The sequence below is a fragment of the Boleophthalmus pectinirostris genome, unplaced genomic scaffold (genome assembly GCF_026225935.1).
Source record: "Boleophthalmus pectinirostris isolate CB_2022bp ecotype Guang Dong unplaced genomic scaffold, ASM2622593v1 HiC_scaffold_1, whole genome shotgun sequence".
In the NCBI taxonomy this organism is placed as follows: domain Eukaryota; kingdom Metazoa; phylum Chordata; class Actinopteri; order Gobiiformes; family Gobiidae; genus Boleophthalmus; species Boleophthalmus pectinirostris.
The window spans coordinates 38,622,944-38,637,035 of record NW_026570970.1 but is presented as its reverse complement, the minus strand read 5'-3'; the positions used below and the strand labels follow the sequence as shown (position 1 = coordinate 38,637,035).

General features: G+C 42.4%; 1 protein-coding gene across 1 annotated transcript in view; it reads left to right on the top strand.

The window, feature by feature from the left end:
* dnah7 (dynein, axonemal, heavy chain 7) overlaps positions 1–14,092 on the top strand; it is a 187,205-nt gene that overhangs the window by 55,790 nt on the left and 117,323 nt on the right. Inside the window, 9 exon segments of the mRNA XM_055162193.1 lie at positions 732–908; positions 2,211–2,342; positions 9,177–9,395; positions 10,839–11,036; positions 11,264–11,419; positions 11,794–11,959; positions 12,527–12,653; positions 13,183–13,402; positions 13,952–14,090. Coding sequence (XP_055018168.1) covers positions 732–908; positions 2,211–2,342; positions 9,177–9,395; positions 10,839–11,036; positions 11,264–11,419; positions 11,794–11,959; positions 12,527–12,653; positions 13,183–13,402; positions 13,952–14,090 — 1,534 coding nt within the window.

Here is a 14,092-nt window from a genome sequence, read left to right as displayed (position 1 = left end):
TCCATTATGCAACCTTTACAACTCAAATCCTATAGTAGCACAGAAAAAAAAGTTCCCCATCATAAGTATTGACCCCCAAAATAATTGTAAGTAGATATACGGTACTAGTAGTGATTATGGCAACAGGTGTAACCGGGACAGACTGACAGAGAAGTGGCTGTCGTTCTGCTCCTTTGACCACCCAGTTACCCACATCGCACTTTTATATTCACACAGGCAAAGAGAGCATCGCCCTGCCCAATAATACAGAGGCTGCAGTGACACGCTCACAAAAATCTGATTAGTATCTTATTTCTAGACGTTTAAAATGACATAAATGCCTCACAGACTGCACTGTTGTATGTGAGTAATCAGAGGGACTGTGATCAGAAAGAAATCTGATTATTTTGTTATGTTTCATTTGAATGATTTTTTAGCTCCAATCAGACTTTGAGTGTGCATGGAACCAAAGCCAATGAAAAGTCCGAAGTGCTTAGAGCAGGATTTGAACTTTTAACCTTCCAGTTAAAAGATGAGCACTGTACCTCCTGAGCCACTGGCACCTTCCAACACGCCCTGAGCTCTTTATTTTGTATTCTTCAGTCACTCCTCTCCACACAGACACAAGTGAGGCTACTTTCCCTCTCATCAGCGCAAAAGTCAGACCCAAACCTGGACAAATACAGGACGTTGTGTCAGGATGGGCATCTGGTTTAAATCTGTGCACGCTGACATGAGTGTGTGTTTGTCAGGTGTCTCGCTGTGGGATGATCTACATGGAGCCTCACCAGCTCGGGTGGAGGCCTCTGATGCTGTCCTGGCTCAACACGCTGCCCCCTGCTGTCAGCTCAGAGCATAAAACCGTGATCACCGACCTGTTCGACCGCACCGTGCCCACCTGCCTCGAGCTCGTCCGCAAGGCCACCAGGGTACACGCCAACCACCCACTACTATCACCCACTACTGTCACCCACTACTGTCACCCACTACTGCACAGAGTACACGCCAACCACCCACTACTATCACCCACTACTGTCACCCACTACTGTCACCCACTACTGCACAGAGTACACGCCAACCACCCACTACTATCACCCACTACTGTCACCACTACTGTCACCCACTACTGTCACCCACTACTGTCACCCACGACTTTCACCCACGACTTTCACCCACGACTATCACCCACGACTGTCACCCACTACTGTCACCCACTACTATCACCCACTACTATCACCCACTACTGTCACCCACGACTATCACCCACGACTATCACCCACGACTTTCACCCACGACTATCACCCACGACTATCACCCACTACTGTCACCCACTACTGTCACCCACTACTGTCACCCACGACTATCACCCTCTACTGTCACCCTCTACTGTCACCCTCTACTGTCACCCACTACTGTCACCCACTACTGCACAGAGTACACGCCCACCACCCACTACTATCACCCACTACTATCACCCACTACTATCACCCACGACTGTCACCCACGACTGTCACCCACTACTGTCACCCACTACTGCACAGAGTACACACCCATCACCCACTACTATCACCCACATGTACAGCACAGAGTCCACACGTACTGCATAAATACACACATTTATTGCAACACATACACACATTTACTGCATAAATACCCAAATGTACTGCAAACATACACATGTTCTACAGAAATACATAGATACTTTGCAGCTGATGTCATCAACATTCGTTGGAGGTGTGATGCTAACTGTTGGCACTGCTCTGTCTGACATAAAAGATCTGACTTAACTGTAATAACAACAGGGGAGATATTTTATACCGTTAAACCTCTTACACATAAAAGTACAAGCTAGTCAACATTAGCTAACAGTCACTCTAACATAACTAACCTTTTTGTTGACAATGAAACACAGGAACATTATTCATCACAGCCTCTGGAAAATGTGCTGTTTATGTCCATTGTGTTTTTTTCTTGAGTTTTCAGTCTCGCTTAAAACCTTTTTGTCAGTGTTTGCTAATGTGTGCTTTGTATCACCATGGTAACACACATGAACATTCCACCTTACACATACATGTAGAACACCCCCAGCATGACACTGCAGAAGTATCAGTCCACACATTTACTGCAGACACAAAAAGGCAGTTCATGTTATTTCCACTCGAACTATGTGATGATTTTTGTTGGTATTTAAGTTCTGTTACTAAAGATAAAAGTTTATTTTCATATTTTAGGAGCTGTCTCCAACCTCAGACACAAACCTGGTGAAGTCCCTGATGAACCTGATGGACTGTAACATGGACGAGTTCCACGACGAGACCAAGATCAGGGCCATGAAAGGAGAGGAGGTCTGCAGCTGGCTGGAGGTAAAACCTGGATTAAAACAGAACTAAACATGGTCTAAACATGGACTAAAACAGAACTAAACCTGGACTAAACCTGGACTAAACATGGTCTAAAACAGAACTAAACATGAACTAAACATTGTCTAAAACAGAAATAAACCAGAACTAAACCTGGTCTAAACATGGACTAAAACAGAACTAAACCTGGACTAAACCTGGACTAAACATGGTCTAAAACAGAACTAAACCTGGACTAAACATTAGGGCTGAGCAATATGGGGGGAAAAATCCAGATTTTTTCCTCTCACATTGATCAATCTTGTTTTTTTATTTGAATTTTTTTCCATCTCATTGATAAGGTAGAGTTTGGAGAGAGAGAGCAGCGTGTCAGGATCACTACAGTTGTTATTTTGTGGTGATAGGACTGATCATTCAAGAGAAATCCACATTTAATGTTTGGAATTGTACAGTATATAAGCCTAAAATCATGTGTGCATTACCACTACAGAAACACGTGTGACGTCCGTGCATTAAATGAGGTCTTATGTTTCACTCATAAACAGAGAAAATAGTCGTTTGCTTTCTGTAACTTGGATTATAATGATGAGAACAAGAGGAGAGAGAGGAGAAAAGGAGAGGAGCTGCTGCAGGATCAGAGAGGAAGGGGGGAGTGGGGGCAGAGGAAGAGAGAAGGCAGAAGGCTCCACACCATCACACCATCACACCACACACACAGACGGAACCAGACTCTATACTTAAATCTGCACAATTTATCTAAAAGTTCAAACTGGTCAAACCTGAGGACACGTGAGGAGACTTAAAGAGACACGCTGTGGCCTTGACTGCTTTTTTCTAAACAATACGGGTGTAACTGCTCTTCAGAACCACGCGCTCTTACTGCCACACGATTGTCTGTAGACCTGTCCATTCAAATGCGCATGCCTTATCATTCAGATCAACCAAATTTTATGCCTTTCTGTTTTTGGCATAGTCCTACTAAACATGATCTAAAACAGAACTAAAGAAGGATTAAAACAGGACAATATCAGGACTAAAGGAGAACTAAACCAGGACTGACAATTCTGTTTCATGGACTACTTTCTATAAACAGTAAACCAGGATTGAACCAGGACTACATCAGGACTAAAGTAGGACTAAAACCTTTTTATTATCAAATTTTATCAAATTTTGTACCTGATCATTTCCATAACTAACTAAACCCATGTACCGTATTTTTTGCTTCAGTCAAAAAATGCATAATGAAGAAGAAAAAAACATATATAGGTCACACTTTTTGGGGGAAATGTATTTTATAAAATCAGAGACCAGGAACCAACATTTCCTGTGTAAAGTCAAGTTGTAGTAATAACAATAGAAGAGAGAAGAACAGACTGTTAACGTCACATATGAACAGTTCTTCAGATAAACTATAACATAAACAACAGAACAGAACAAGTTTACCAAACTCTCCATCTCACTCCAAATCACTAAATCCATTCAATTCTTCATCCTCGGTGTCACTTCTGAACAACTCGACCTCCGGAGGTAAACGTTGCGCCGCTTCCTCTTCTGTGTCGCTGTCGTCAGACTCAGCATCAGTTCCAGTTAGAATTATTCGGGTCTTTGTGAATCCCGACAGGATGGTTGTGGTTTGTTTGTTTACATTTTAGATTTTCAGTGGTGCAGAAGTAATGATGCGATCGACTGACATGATACAGACAGAACAGAGGCTCTTTCTGCAGGAGACATGTGCAGTAGAGTGAAGTGACAGTGGTACAGGAGGAACAGGAGCAGCACATACTCACACGCAAGACTAGAACCTCTCGCCGCTTCAGTGTGAACATTTTAATATATAAATTGTACCACTTATATACAGTGTTGTGGAGTAACAGATTACATGTACCGGAGTTACGTAATCAGAGTACAAATTATGAGTAATTGTATTCAGTTACAGTTACTGTTTCAGTGAGTGGTAATTGGATTACAGTTACTTTGTTGGAATAAATACATGGCGGTATTTTCCTGTTTTCATATTTTGGGCTATATCCCTTTTTTAATTTAAATTTTTTCTCGGTAATTCCACTCATTGCCGGAAACTAAACCAGGACTAAACCAGGTCTAAACCAAGTCTAAACCAGGTCTAAACCAGGACTAATACAGGATTTAACAGGACTAAATCATGCTGAGTGAACGTGTTTCCTCGTCTTCTATCAATAATATTTTTAATTTGGTTCAGTAAAGTCTGGGCTTTTTATTTTCTTTTAGCAGACAAAACTTCTCATGTGAAGATTTCCTCGTCTTTGTTTCTCTACAGCAAATCAAGTAATCCAAAGTATTCAGATTACATTTACTCACCTTAAGTAATTTAATGGATTACATTACAAATACATTTTGGGGTCTGTAATCTGTAATCTGTAGGGGAATACATTTTAAAAGTAACCTTCCCAACACTGTTTATATATAGGACCACCCAAACCATGAAAAAAAGTTTGACTCATAGTCTAAAAAATGTGGTACTGACTGTGTTACAGCAGTATTCATTTTAGCTGCCGCCATCTGGCCTATAGAATGTTGTGATGCCATCTGAAACACCACAACAAACAGAAAACCTTAAACTAAACCAGGCCAATAATGGACCTAAACCCAGTCTAAACCAGGACTGAGCTGAGACCAGTGTTGGGAAGGTGACTTTTAAAATGTATTCTCCTACAGATTACAGATTACATACCCCCACCTACTGTTAGGTGTCATATTGTTTAGTCCTGCTTTAGTCCTGGTTTAGACCTGGTTTAGTCCTTGTTTAGTCCTGGTTGTAGTCCTGGTTTAGTCCTGGTTTAGTCCTGGTTTAATTCTGGTTTAATCCTGGTTTTAGTCCTGGTTTAGTTCTGGTTTAGTCCTGGTTTTAGTCCTGGTTTTAGTCCTGGTTTAATTCTGGTTTAGTCCTGGTTTTAGTTCTGGTTTAGTCCTGGTTTTAGTCCTGGTTTAGTTCTGGTTTAGTCCTGGTTTTGCCCAAAATGTGTTAACAGGAAAATCCCGCCGTGTAATCCATTTATTTCAACAAAGTAACTGTAATCCAATTACCACTCACTGAAACAGTAACTGTAACTGAATACAGTTACTCATAAATTGTACTCTGATTACGTAATCTCGGTACATGTAATCTGTTACTCCCCAACACTGGCTGAGACTAAACCCGTTCCAAACCAGAACTAAAGCAGCTCGTGGTTAATGAGCTCAGAATATCCTCGGTGGTGGTTGAGCTGTGCGGTGGAGGAGGTAGAGGAGAGGTACATTTGAATCTGACATTTTGTATGGAAATGAGTTGTTTGTGATGGCGCAGACTCCACCTGTGTGAGAGTCTGTGATGAGGGCTGGGGTTAATCACTGCTTTTGGCTCGTTCTGAATGCAGATTCAAAACACCAGGCAGCGTCTGTTCTCTGCGCTCCCTCACGCTCGACTGATGGGAGCGCGAGGGGGGCACGTTTGCATATTGTTCAAGAATAGACTTTTTCTATTGTTTCCTGGTCTAACATTTTACAACAGCCTTATCTTCCACTGAACCCTTTCATACCTTTACCAACGTCTCATAGAACAAAAACACTTTAAAATGCTATGACTATGATTCTGTTTTACCCCTGTTTACACGCCTCATTTCCCCACCGTGACTGCGCAGGTAGATCCAAGCACACACAGAACACGCAAACACACATGGAGCAGACAGCGACCGTACAGCCAAAAACACCCGCAGAACACACAAACACACACAGAACACACAAACACACACACTGCAGACAGCAACCGCAGAGCCAAAAACACCCACAGAACACACAAACACACACGGAGTACACACACCGCACAGCCAAAACACCCTCAGAACACGCAAACACACACAGAACACGCAAACACACATGGAGCAGACAGCGACCGTACAGCCAAAAACACCCGCAGAACACGCAAACACCCACAGAACACACAAACACACACACTGCAGACAGCAAACGCAGAGCCAAAAACACCCACAGAACACACAAACACACACAGAACACGCAAACACACACACTGCAGACAGCAACCGCAGAGCCAAAAACACCCACAGAACACACAAACACACACGGAGTACACAGCAACCGCACAGCCAGAAACACCCTCAGAACACGCAAACACACACGGAGCAGACAGCGACCGCACAGCCAGAAACACCCACAGAACACACAAACACACACGGAGTACACAGCAACCGCACAGCCAGAAACACCCTCAGAACACGCAAACACACACGGAGTACACAGCAACCGCACAGAAAACCCCACAGAACACGCAAACACACACGGAGCAGACAGCAACGCACAGCCAGAAACACCCTCAGAACACGCAAACACACACGGAGCAGACAGCAACCGCACAGCCAGAAAAACACCTCAGAACACGCAAACACACACGGAGCAGACAGCGTCCGCAGAGCCAAAAACACCCTCAGACACACTCATCACTCCACGCCGACGAGGAACGGAACGAACGAACCCAAAAAGCGAGTGCAATGTGCCATTTCTAGACACGATTGAACAACTGAGTCACTGTGAACACGCCGACAATCCGTTGGTCCCAGACAGCCCCCTCCCTACACGCCACAACTGAACAAAGCCCAGAGTCACCGTGAACGCCACAAACAAACAAAACCACTCACCCATCACACTGTTGGGTTTCCTTTAATGCGCCTTATAGTCCAGTGCTATTTATTTGTGAAAAAAGTTTGAAAATAGACCATTTAATAACAGTGCGCCTTATAATCCAGAGCTCCCTATAGTGCGGAAAATACGGTACTTCCAGAACCAGAGCGTTCACTGTTGAGTTCCATACTTCTCTTGTTTGATACTCTGCCCTGGATCCTGATTCAGATGTGCATCACTGCCAGAGACAGCGGAGGATTGGTCAAAAGATGCACTGAGAGAAAATGTACCCCATGTACTTTATTCCAATCAGACACTAATAGAAAGAACATAGGGACTATTATAATGATTTGAAAATCCTTTGAGACGTGTATCTGATGAGTCCCCCCTGTGTCCCAAGCATGTTTCCAATAGATATAGTTTTAAATTGAATGTGTGAACGCTGTGTGTGTGTGTGTTTCTGTGTGTGTTTCTGTGTGTGTTTCTGTGTGTGTGCGTGTGTGTGTGTGTGTGTGTGTGTGTGTGTGTGTGTGTGTGTGTGTGTGTGTGTGAGTGCTGCAGAGCTGTGTCTCCGCTCAGAGCTGTATCCTGTTTAATCAGGCTCCAGCAGCAGGAGCCCAGCCTCATTATTCGGCTCCCTCATTTACACTAAACTCTGCTGTCTGCTCCATCACTGTGAAATCAAATCCTGATTATCAAATTATGGCAAAACAACTAACTACCCCAAACAGAAAATATTATCACCATTCAGGGATTAACTTTAAAGGTGCACTATGTAACTTCTAGTGTGGAGGGTCTGCTGCTCGCTTGTCTCCGAGGAGATTCTGTTTCTTTACATGGAATGTTCTACTGTATGACATTAAACATGTCTGTCTTGCATTTATTCAATTACAGCTGTTATCACTCAAAAATACCTTGAAAAACATGAAGTCTTACTAGGCACTGGCTTACATCCCAATAGATCTTTAACTTATCTCCATCGTGAAAACCAAGTTTATTTCCATACTGTGAAATAATCAAGGCAAACAGTTACATTTCCACCCTCCACCAGAAAAATGACACAGTGCACCTTTAAAGGCACAATACAGGATTTTACTGTCTTGAAAACCCCAGAAATAGCAGTCCAAAGTTGTTCCTCACTAACCTTATGCACTGTGAGCATCCTAATTACCATATTTTTTGGACTGTAAGTCACTCCGGAGTATAAGTCGCACTAACCAAAAAATGCATAATGAAGAAGAAAAAACATATATAAGTCACACTGGACTATAAGTCATACTTCTGTGGGGAAATTATTTTTTATAAAATCAGAGACCAGGAACCAACATTTTCTGTGTAAAGTCAAGTTGTAGTAATAAGAATAGACGAGAACAACAGACTGTTAACGTCACATATGAATAGTTCTTCAGATAAACTATAACATAAACAACAGAACAGAACAATTTTAACCAAACTCTCCATCTCACTCCAAATCACTAAATCCATTCAATTCTTCATCCTCGGTGTCACTTCTGAACAACTCGGCCTCGACCTCCGGAGGTAAACAGAGCGCCGCTTCCTCTTCTGTGTCGCTGTCGTCAGACTCAGCATCAGTTCCAGTTAGAATTATTCGGGTCTTTCTGAATCCCGACAGGATGGTTTCAGTGTCACTGAAGTCCAGACTTTGTCCATCCATCCAGTGACTTCAGGAAAGTTTCATGTTTCAGTTTCATCCTCCCGGTGTCACAAGTTTCTCTCTCACTCCAAACTTTCTTTCTGCTGCTCGATTATCATTTTCAGCTGCAGATTTCATAACTTGCAGTTTGTAATCTGCAAAATCTGATTTTCTTTTTGAGAGCATTTTGTTCAGTCTTCTCAGTGTCTTTATAAGTTTGTTTAAATGTTAAATAGTTCAGTGGTGCAGTAGTAATGGTGCACTCGATGATACAGACAGAACAGAGGCATTTTCTGCAGGAGACATGTGCAGTAGAGTGAAGTGACAGTGGTACAGGAGGAACAGGAGCAACAGATACTCACACACAAGACTAGAACCTCTCGCCGCTTCAGTCTGAACATTTGAATATATAAATCTCACTGGAGTACAGGAAACACCCAAACCATGAAAAAAGTGACTTATAGTCCGAAAAATATGATACCTCTCCTCTAACCCCCCCTCCTCCCCTCTAACCCCTCGTCTCTGTCTTTTAGGGCATCTATGTGTTCAGCCTGGTGTGGTCGCTCGGTGCCAGCTGTGATGACTCCAGCCGGCACAAGTTTGATCTGGTTTTGAGGGAGCTTCTGATTGGACCTCTGTCTACTCAGACCAAGACCAAATATCGACTTTTAACCAACACTGAGGCCTGCAAAGCTCTGTCTGTGCCTCTGCCTGAAGAAGGCACTGTCTACCAGTACAGCTTCATCAAAGAGGTACTTTCTCTCATTACATATACAGGACCAGAGCTCTTTGCCCTGTCAGGTCACTTCACTTTGGGCCTGTCTACAGCAGGTCAAAGGTCAAAGAACTGCATAGGTGCGAAGGGGAGCTGCAGAGCGTTCAGTGGTGTCTGCTCATTTAGCATTACCACTAAAACTTTGCAGCTATAATTGCTAAAAAATTGACCTCACACACTTAATCGCACTTATGGTAGAAACAGATAAGCGACATCTCATTTACACTGATTATTTGGTTTTCAGACATTCTACAAACTGCATTTCTCAGAAGTTATTTGCTCTCCACGTCACAAATAAACACTGTGAACACTCACTTAACGTAGCGTTTTAAATCAAAGAAACAACATGTGCTCGTACACAGTGGACAGGCCGTAGTCTGTCACTGCTCAACTAAAAACAATCACTAAAAGGTTATTTGGTTTTCCTGGTATGCAGGTAAATATGGTGTCGACTTGATGCTTTGCAGTGGGGCCCTGTCAAGCAGAAGTAAACAGCAAGGCCAAAAATTCAAGTTAATGCATCTGATATAAAAATGTATTGAACAGATACATATGTACTCTAGTTTATGAAACTGTTGACCTTTTTTCTGTACCATTTTTGGTTCTAAAGTTCCTTATGTTTTAAACAGACCATGTATGAAACATGGAACAAAAATTATTTCCCAAATTTCAAAGACCTGCAAATCATGTCAATAAATGGATGTATTTCATCATATCTTATTATTCCATCTTTGAACTGTTGATGAAGGTACATGATTTAAAAAATATATATATATTTAAAAATGATAAAAATTTGCTTTGAAGGACTGACATATTTTATAGAAATAGTTTCCTTTCATTTTGAAGTAATATTAAAGTATTCAGAAGAAAAAAGTTGACAAATTATGTAAAATCCTGCACCTTCTACTTCACAATTTTCCCTCCGTTACTTTTCCCTCCGTTACCATGACCTTTCTTAATAAAAAATCTCATGACTCAAAAAGTAAGAGGTTTTTCAACCTAATCTTGTACCATATGGTACAATATAATGGATAATAATATAATAATAATATACAGTATAATTGAGTTTTTACATTTTTTGTCAACAACTTGAAAGAATATCACAGGTTTAACTTGACCCTGTTGGAGTGTAACTCTTTCCTACATTCTGATACTTTACTTATTTCAATAGTCCCTCTAGTTTCTGAATAAGAGACATTTGAATGTCAAAAATCTGCCCCTGTTTCCTTCCGTTACCGCTTGACCAGACCCAGTGATATCATGTTGGGGGAGTTCTAAATGTATGTGTATGGCGGGATGTGGTGACACAACACACACATTATCAAACACAGACTGATAAGTTTTTTAGATTTAGACATTTAAAAAAAAATGGAGATTGTTTATGGTCTAACACCTGAAAACGACCCCCCTCTGTCCCCAGGGCGCAGGCCGGTGGCAGCTGTGGACAGAGGAGCTGAAATGTGCCCCTCCCATCAGTAAAGACAGCCACTTCAATGAGATCATCATCCCCACAGAGAACACAGTGCGCTACATGGCTCTGATGGAGCTGCTCGTCACCCACCACAAACCCACCATCTTCATCGGTCCCACGGGCACCGGCAAGACCGTCTACATCACTGTGAGTCTGAACTGAGGGCTAAACCAGGGCTAAACCAGGACTAAACTGGGTCTTAACCAGGACTGAACCAGATCTAAACAAGAGTAAGGTAGTAGGACCACACCAGCATACCGCAAGCTCTTCAGGACCAACGTACTTGATTACACAGACCAATTCAATGTGATAATATATTCTAAGAGAACCCTAAGCTTTTATAACAGTCTGTGTGTGTGTTTGTGTGTGTGTAGGACTTCCTGTTGAATAAAGTGCAGAAGGAGGTGTACAGTCCACTCTTCATAAACTTCTCGGCTCAGACCACAGCGGCTCAGACTCAGAACATCATCATGTCAAAACTGGACAAACGCCGCAAAGGAGTGTTCGGACCCCCACTTGGCAGAAAGCTGGTACTGCACCAGAGCACACGCATGTTTAAATAAACCTGCATACTGCGGATGTATGCAGTGGAGTGTATATATTTCCATGTAAAGGTGTTTTACAAAATTTTTACTGTCCTAAAATTGAGAAAAACAGCGCTAGATCATTTTAAACGGTATGCAGTAATTCCTCCCTTACATTCTGAACAATGAGTTTATAAGCACTTTTCACAACTTTGGGTATCATTTTCACCCTCAGAGTTGCTTTTACATTATATGTGTAGTGGGGCAATGACATGAGAAAATCAGCTATAGCCCTTTAAGACATACAGTATGTAGTGTGCAGTTAATATTGATTTAGTGTTATGTAGCTTCACCTCGCCTGTGTTTGTTGTGTTGTCCAGGTGGTGTTTGTGGACGACGTGAACATGCCGGCCAGAGAAGTGTACGGAGCCCAGCCTCCAGTGGAACTGCTCAGGCAGTGGTTAGATCACTGGAACTGGTACGACCTCAAGGACTCCATGATCAAGCTGGTGGACGTTCAGATCATCTGTGCCATGGGGCCGCCAGGTAAGAGAAGGTCCAACCAGGAGAGCAGAGACACTGCACCTGGTTTTACACAGGAGTAAAAACAGTTGAAATATGTCAACCATGGACCACTAAAGCAAGTTTCATTTAGTTCCAACCGTAAACTGTCTAAAGAAGTGGACAAAGTGAGTGTGTTGACACCCATAGTGTTCCCCTCCAGCCAAATGAATCTCATCGAGGCTGCACTTAGAGCAGCTAATCTGCACCCACTGACCATATTTAGAAATCCAAGCATGAAACCAGAGAGTCAATCAGGAGGAGGCTGTTGAAGGTAACACTCGCGGGACTGACTTTGGGGAAAGCACTCACTGGATTGGTCTGTTATTAATGTTTGTATCTTAATTTAGGACAAAGACATGGTGAAATAAGAACCCCAGGATTATGTAGGGCAGGTTTATACAAACCAAAATGACCAAAATGATGAGTCTGACTGCAGCAGAGAGAGGCGAAGACTTTTCAAGCTTTATTTAGACATACAGTGTGTGGTTCTAACTTTGAGAATGATCCACGTTTTGACCTCTCTGATAGAACGTCCCTGCTGTCTTTCAGGAGGAGGTCGTAACCCGGTGACCCCCCGTTTCCTGCGTCACTTTAACACTGTGACCATCAACGACTTTGATGAGAAAACCATGTACACGATCTTCTCCAGGATCATCCACTGGCACTTCTCCATACGGTACTGTTGGTTATTATACAGATACACTGCTAACCGTCAGCTTGTAGTGTCATGTATCAATGTATTTCTGTGGCAGAATGTTCAGTTACCATGGTAACGCAATACATACATTAGCAAAACAGCCCTAGTTTTTAGATGGTCTAAAAACTCAAGAAAAAATAATAACTGGTTTAAACAGCACATTTTCAGGAGCCTGTGAGCAATACAAGCGTCCATAGTCCTGTTTAGGAGTTAGATTTTCAACATAAAAGTGAAATGTTATTTGAGAGGGACTTGCACACAGCAGCTCACCTGTTATAGTTCCCACTAGATCAGTTGTTTATGGTCAGATTGTGTTAAAATAAAGGTCAGATTAAAGTCTATCTTGAGTGACAGTTTCAGACAGAGCAGTGTCTATAGATAACATCACACCTCCAGAGAATATTGACGATATCAGCTACAACATATCAGTATGTCATTGTAACTACTGGCTCAGATGTAAACCTGGTGTATGGTGAAATATATGATTTTGCTTTCCTCACTCCTCTAGGTTCTCTTTCCCCAAAGAGTTCTCTGCTCTCACGTCAGACCTGGTCCACAGCACCATGTCTGTGTACCAGGAGGCCACGAAGAACCTGCTCCCGACTCCAGCCAAATCCCACTACCTGTTCAACCTGAGGGACATGTCCAGAGTGGTGCAGGGCATCTGTCTGTCCAGGCCGGAGAGCACCAGCGAGCCAGCGGTCATCAAACGCCTCTGGGTGCACGAGGTGAGAACAACATACTCCTACAACATGTGTCGCTCTATCAGATGGGGACATATTAAACAGAAAGAAGCGCCCTGTTCATCAAGACCATTCATTATTAAAACTACACAACTATTACACTATTTTCTGATCTATGTTATAATTTTGTTTCATTAAAAACATACTCAGAGTTGTATTTAGTTTCACTCATAAATGAAAAATTGTCCACCTTGTGATGTCATGTGGTAATGCAGTAAGTGCTCCACAGTGTTTTGAACTCCATACACCTTCACTGGAATCATCTGGATAATTTCAGCCCTGGAATTGCCAATCACTACTCAACAAGAGGTCAAATGTAACTGTTAACTTGAAAACTCCCTCTTCATGAGCTTCGGAGCTCTAGACAACCTAATGATACAATTACCCAAAATGTGTAAATGAAACAAAACTCCAGGTATGTTTCTGACAACAAGTGAACGGGTTTTACATAATATCTGACCCTTAAACTACTATGTGTGAGATACATTACAGTGAGATGACATATTATAAAACCTGTCTCCTGTTTTGTTCCAGGTGTTGCGGGTTTACTACGATCGTCTGGTACATGAGTCAGATCGCTCATGGCTTGTGTCTCATTTACAAGAGGTGTTTAAGTCTCACCTGAAGGACGACTTCCATCGACTGTTTCAGCATTTGGACCGGGACCGGGACGGC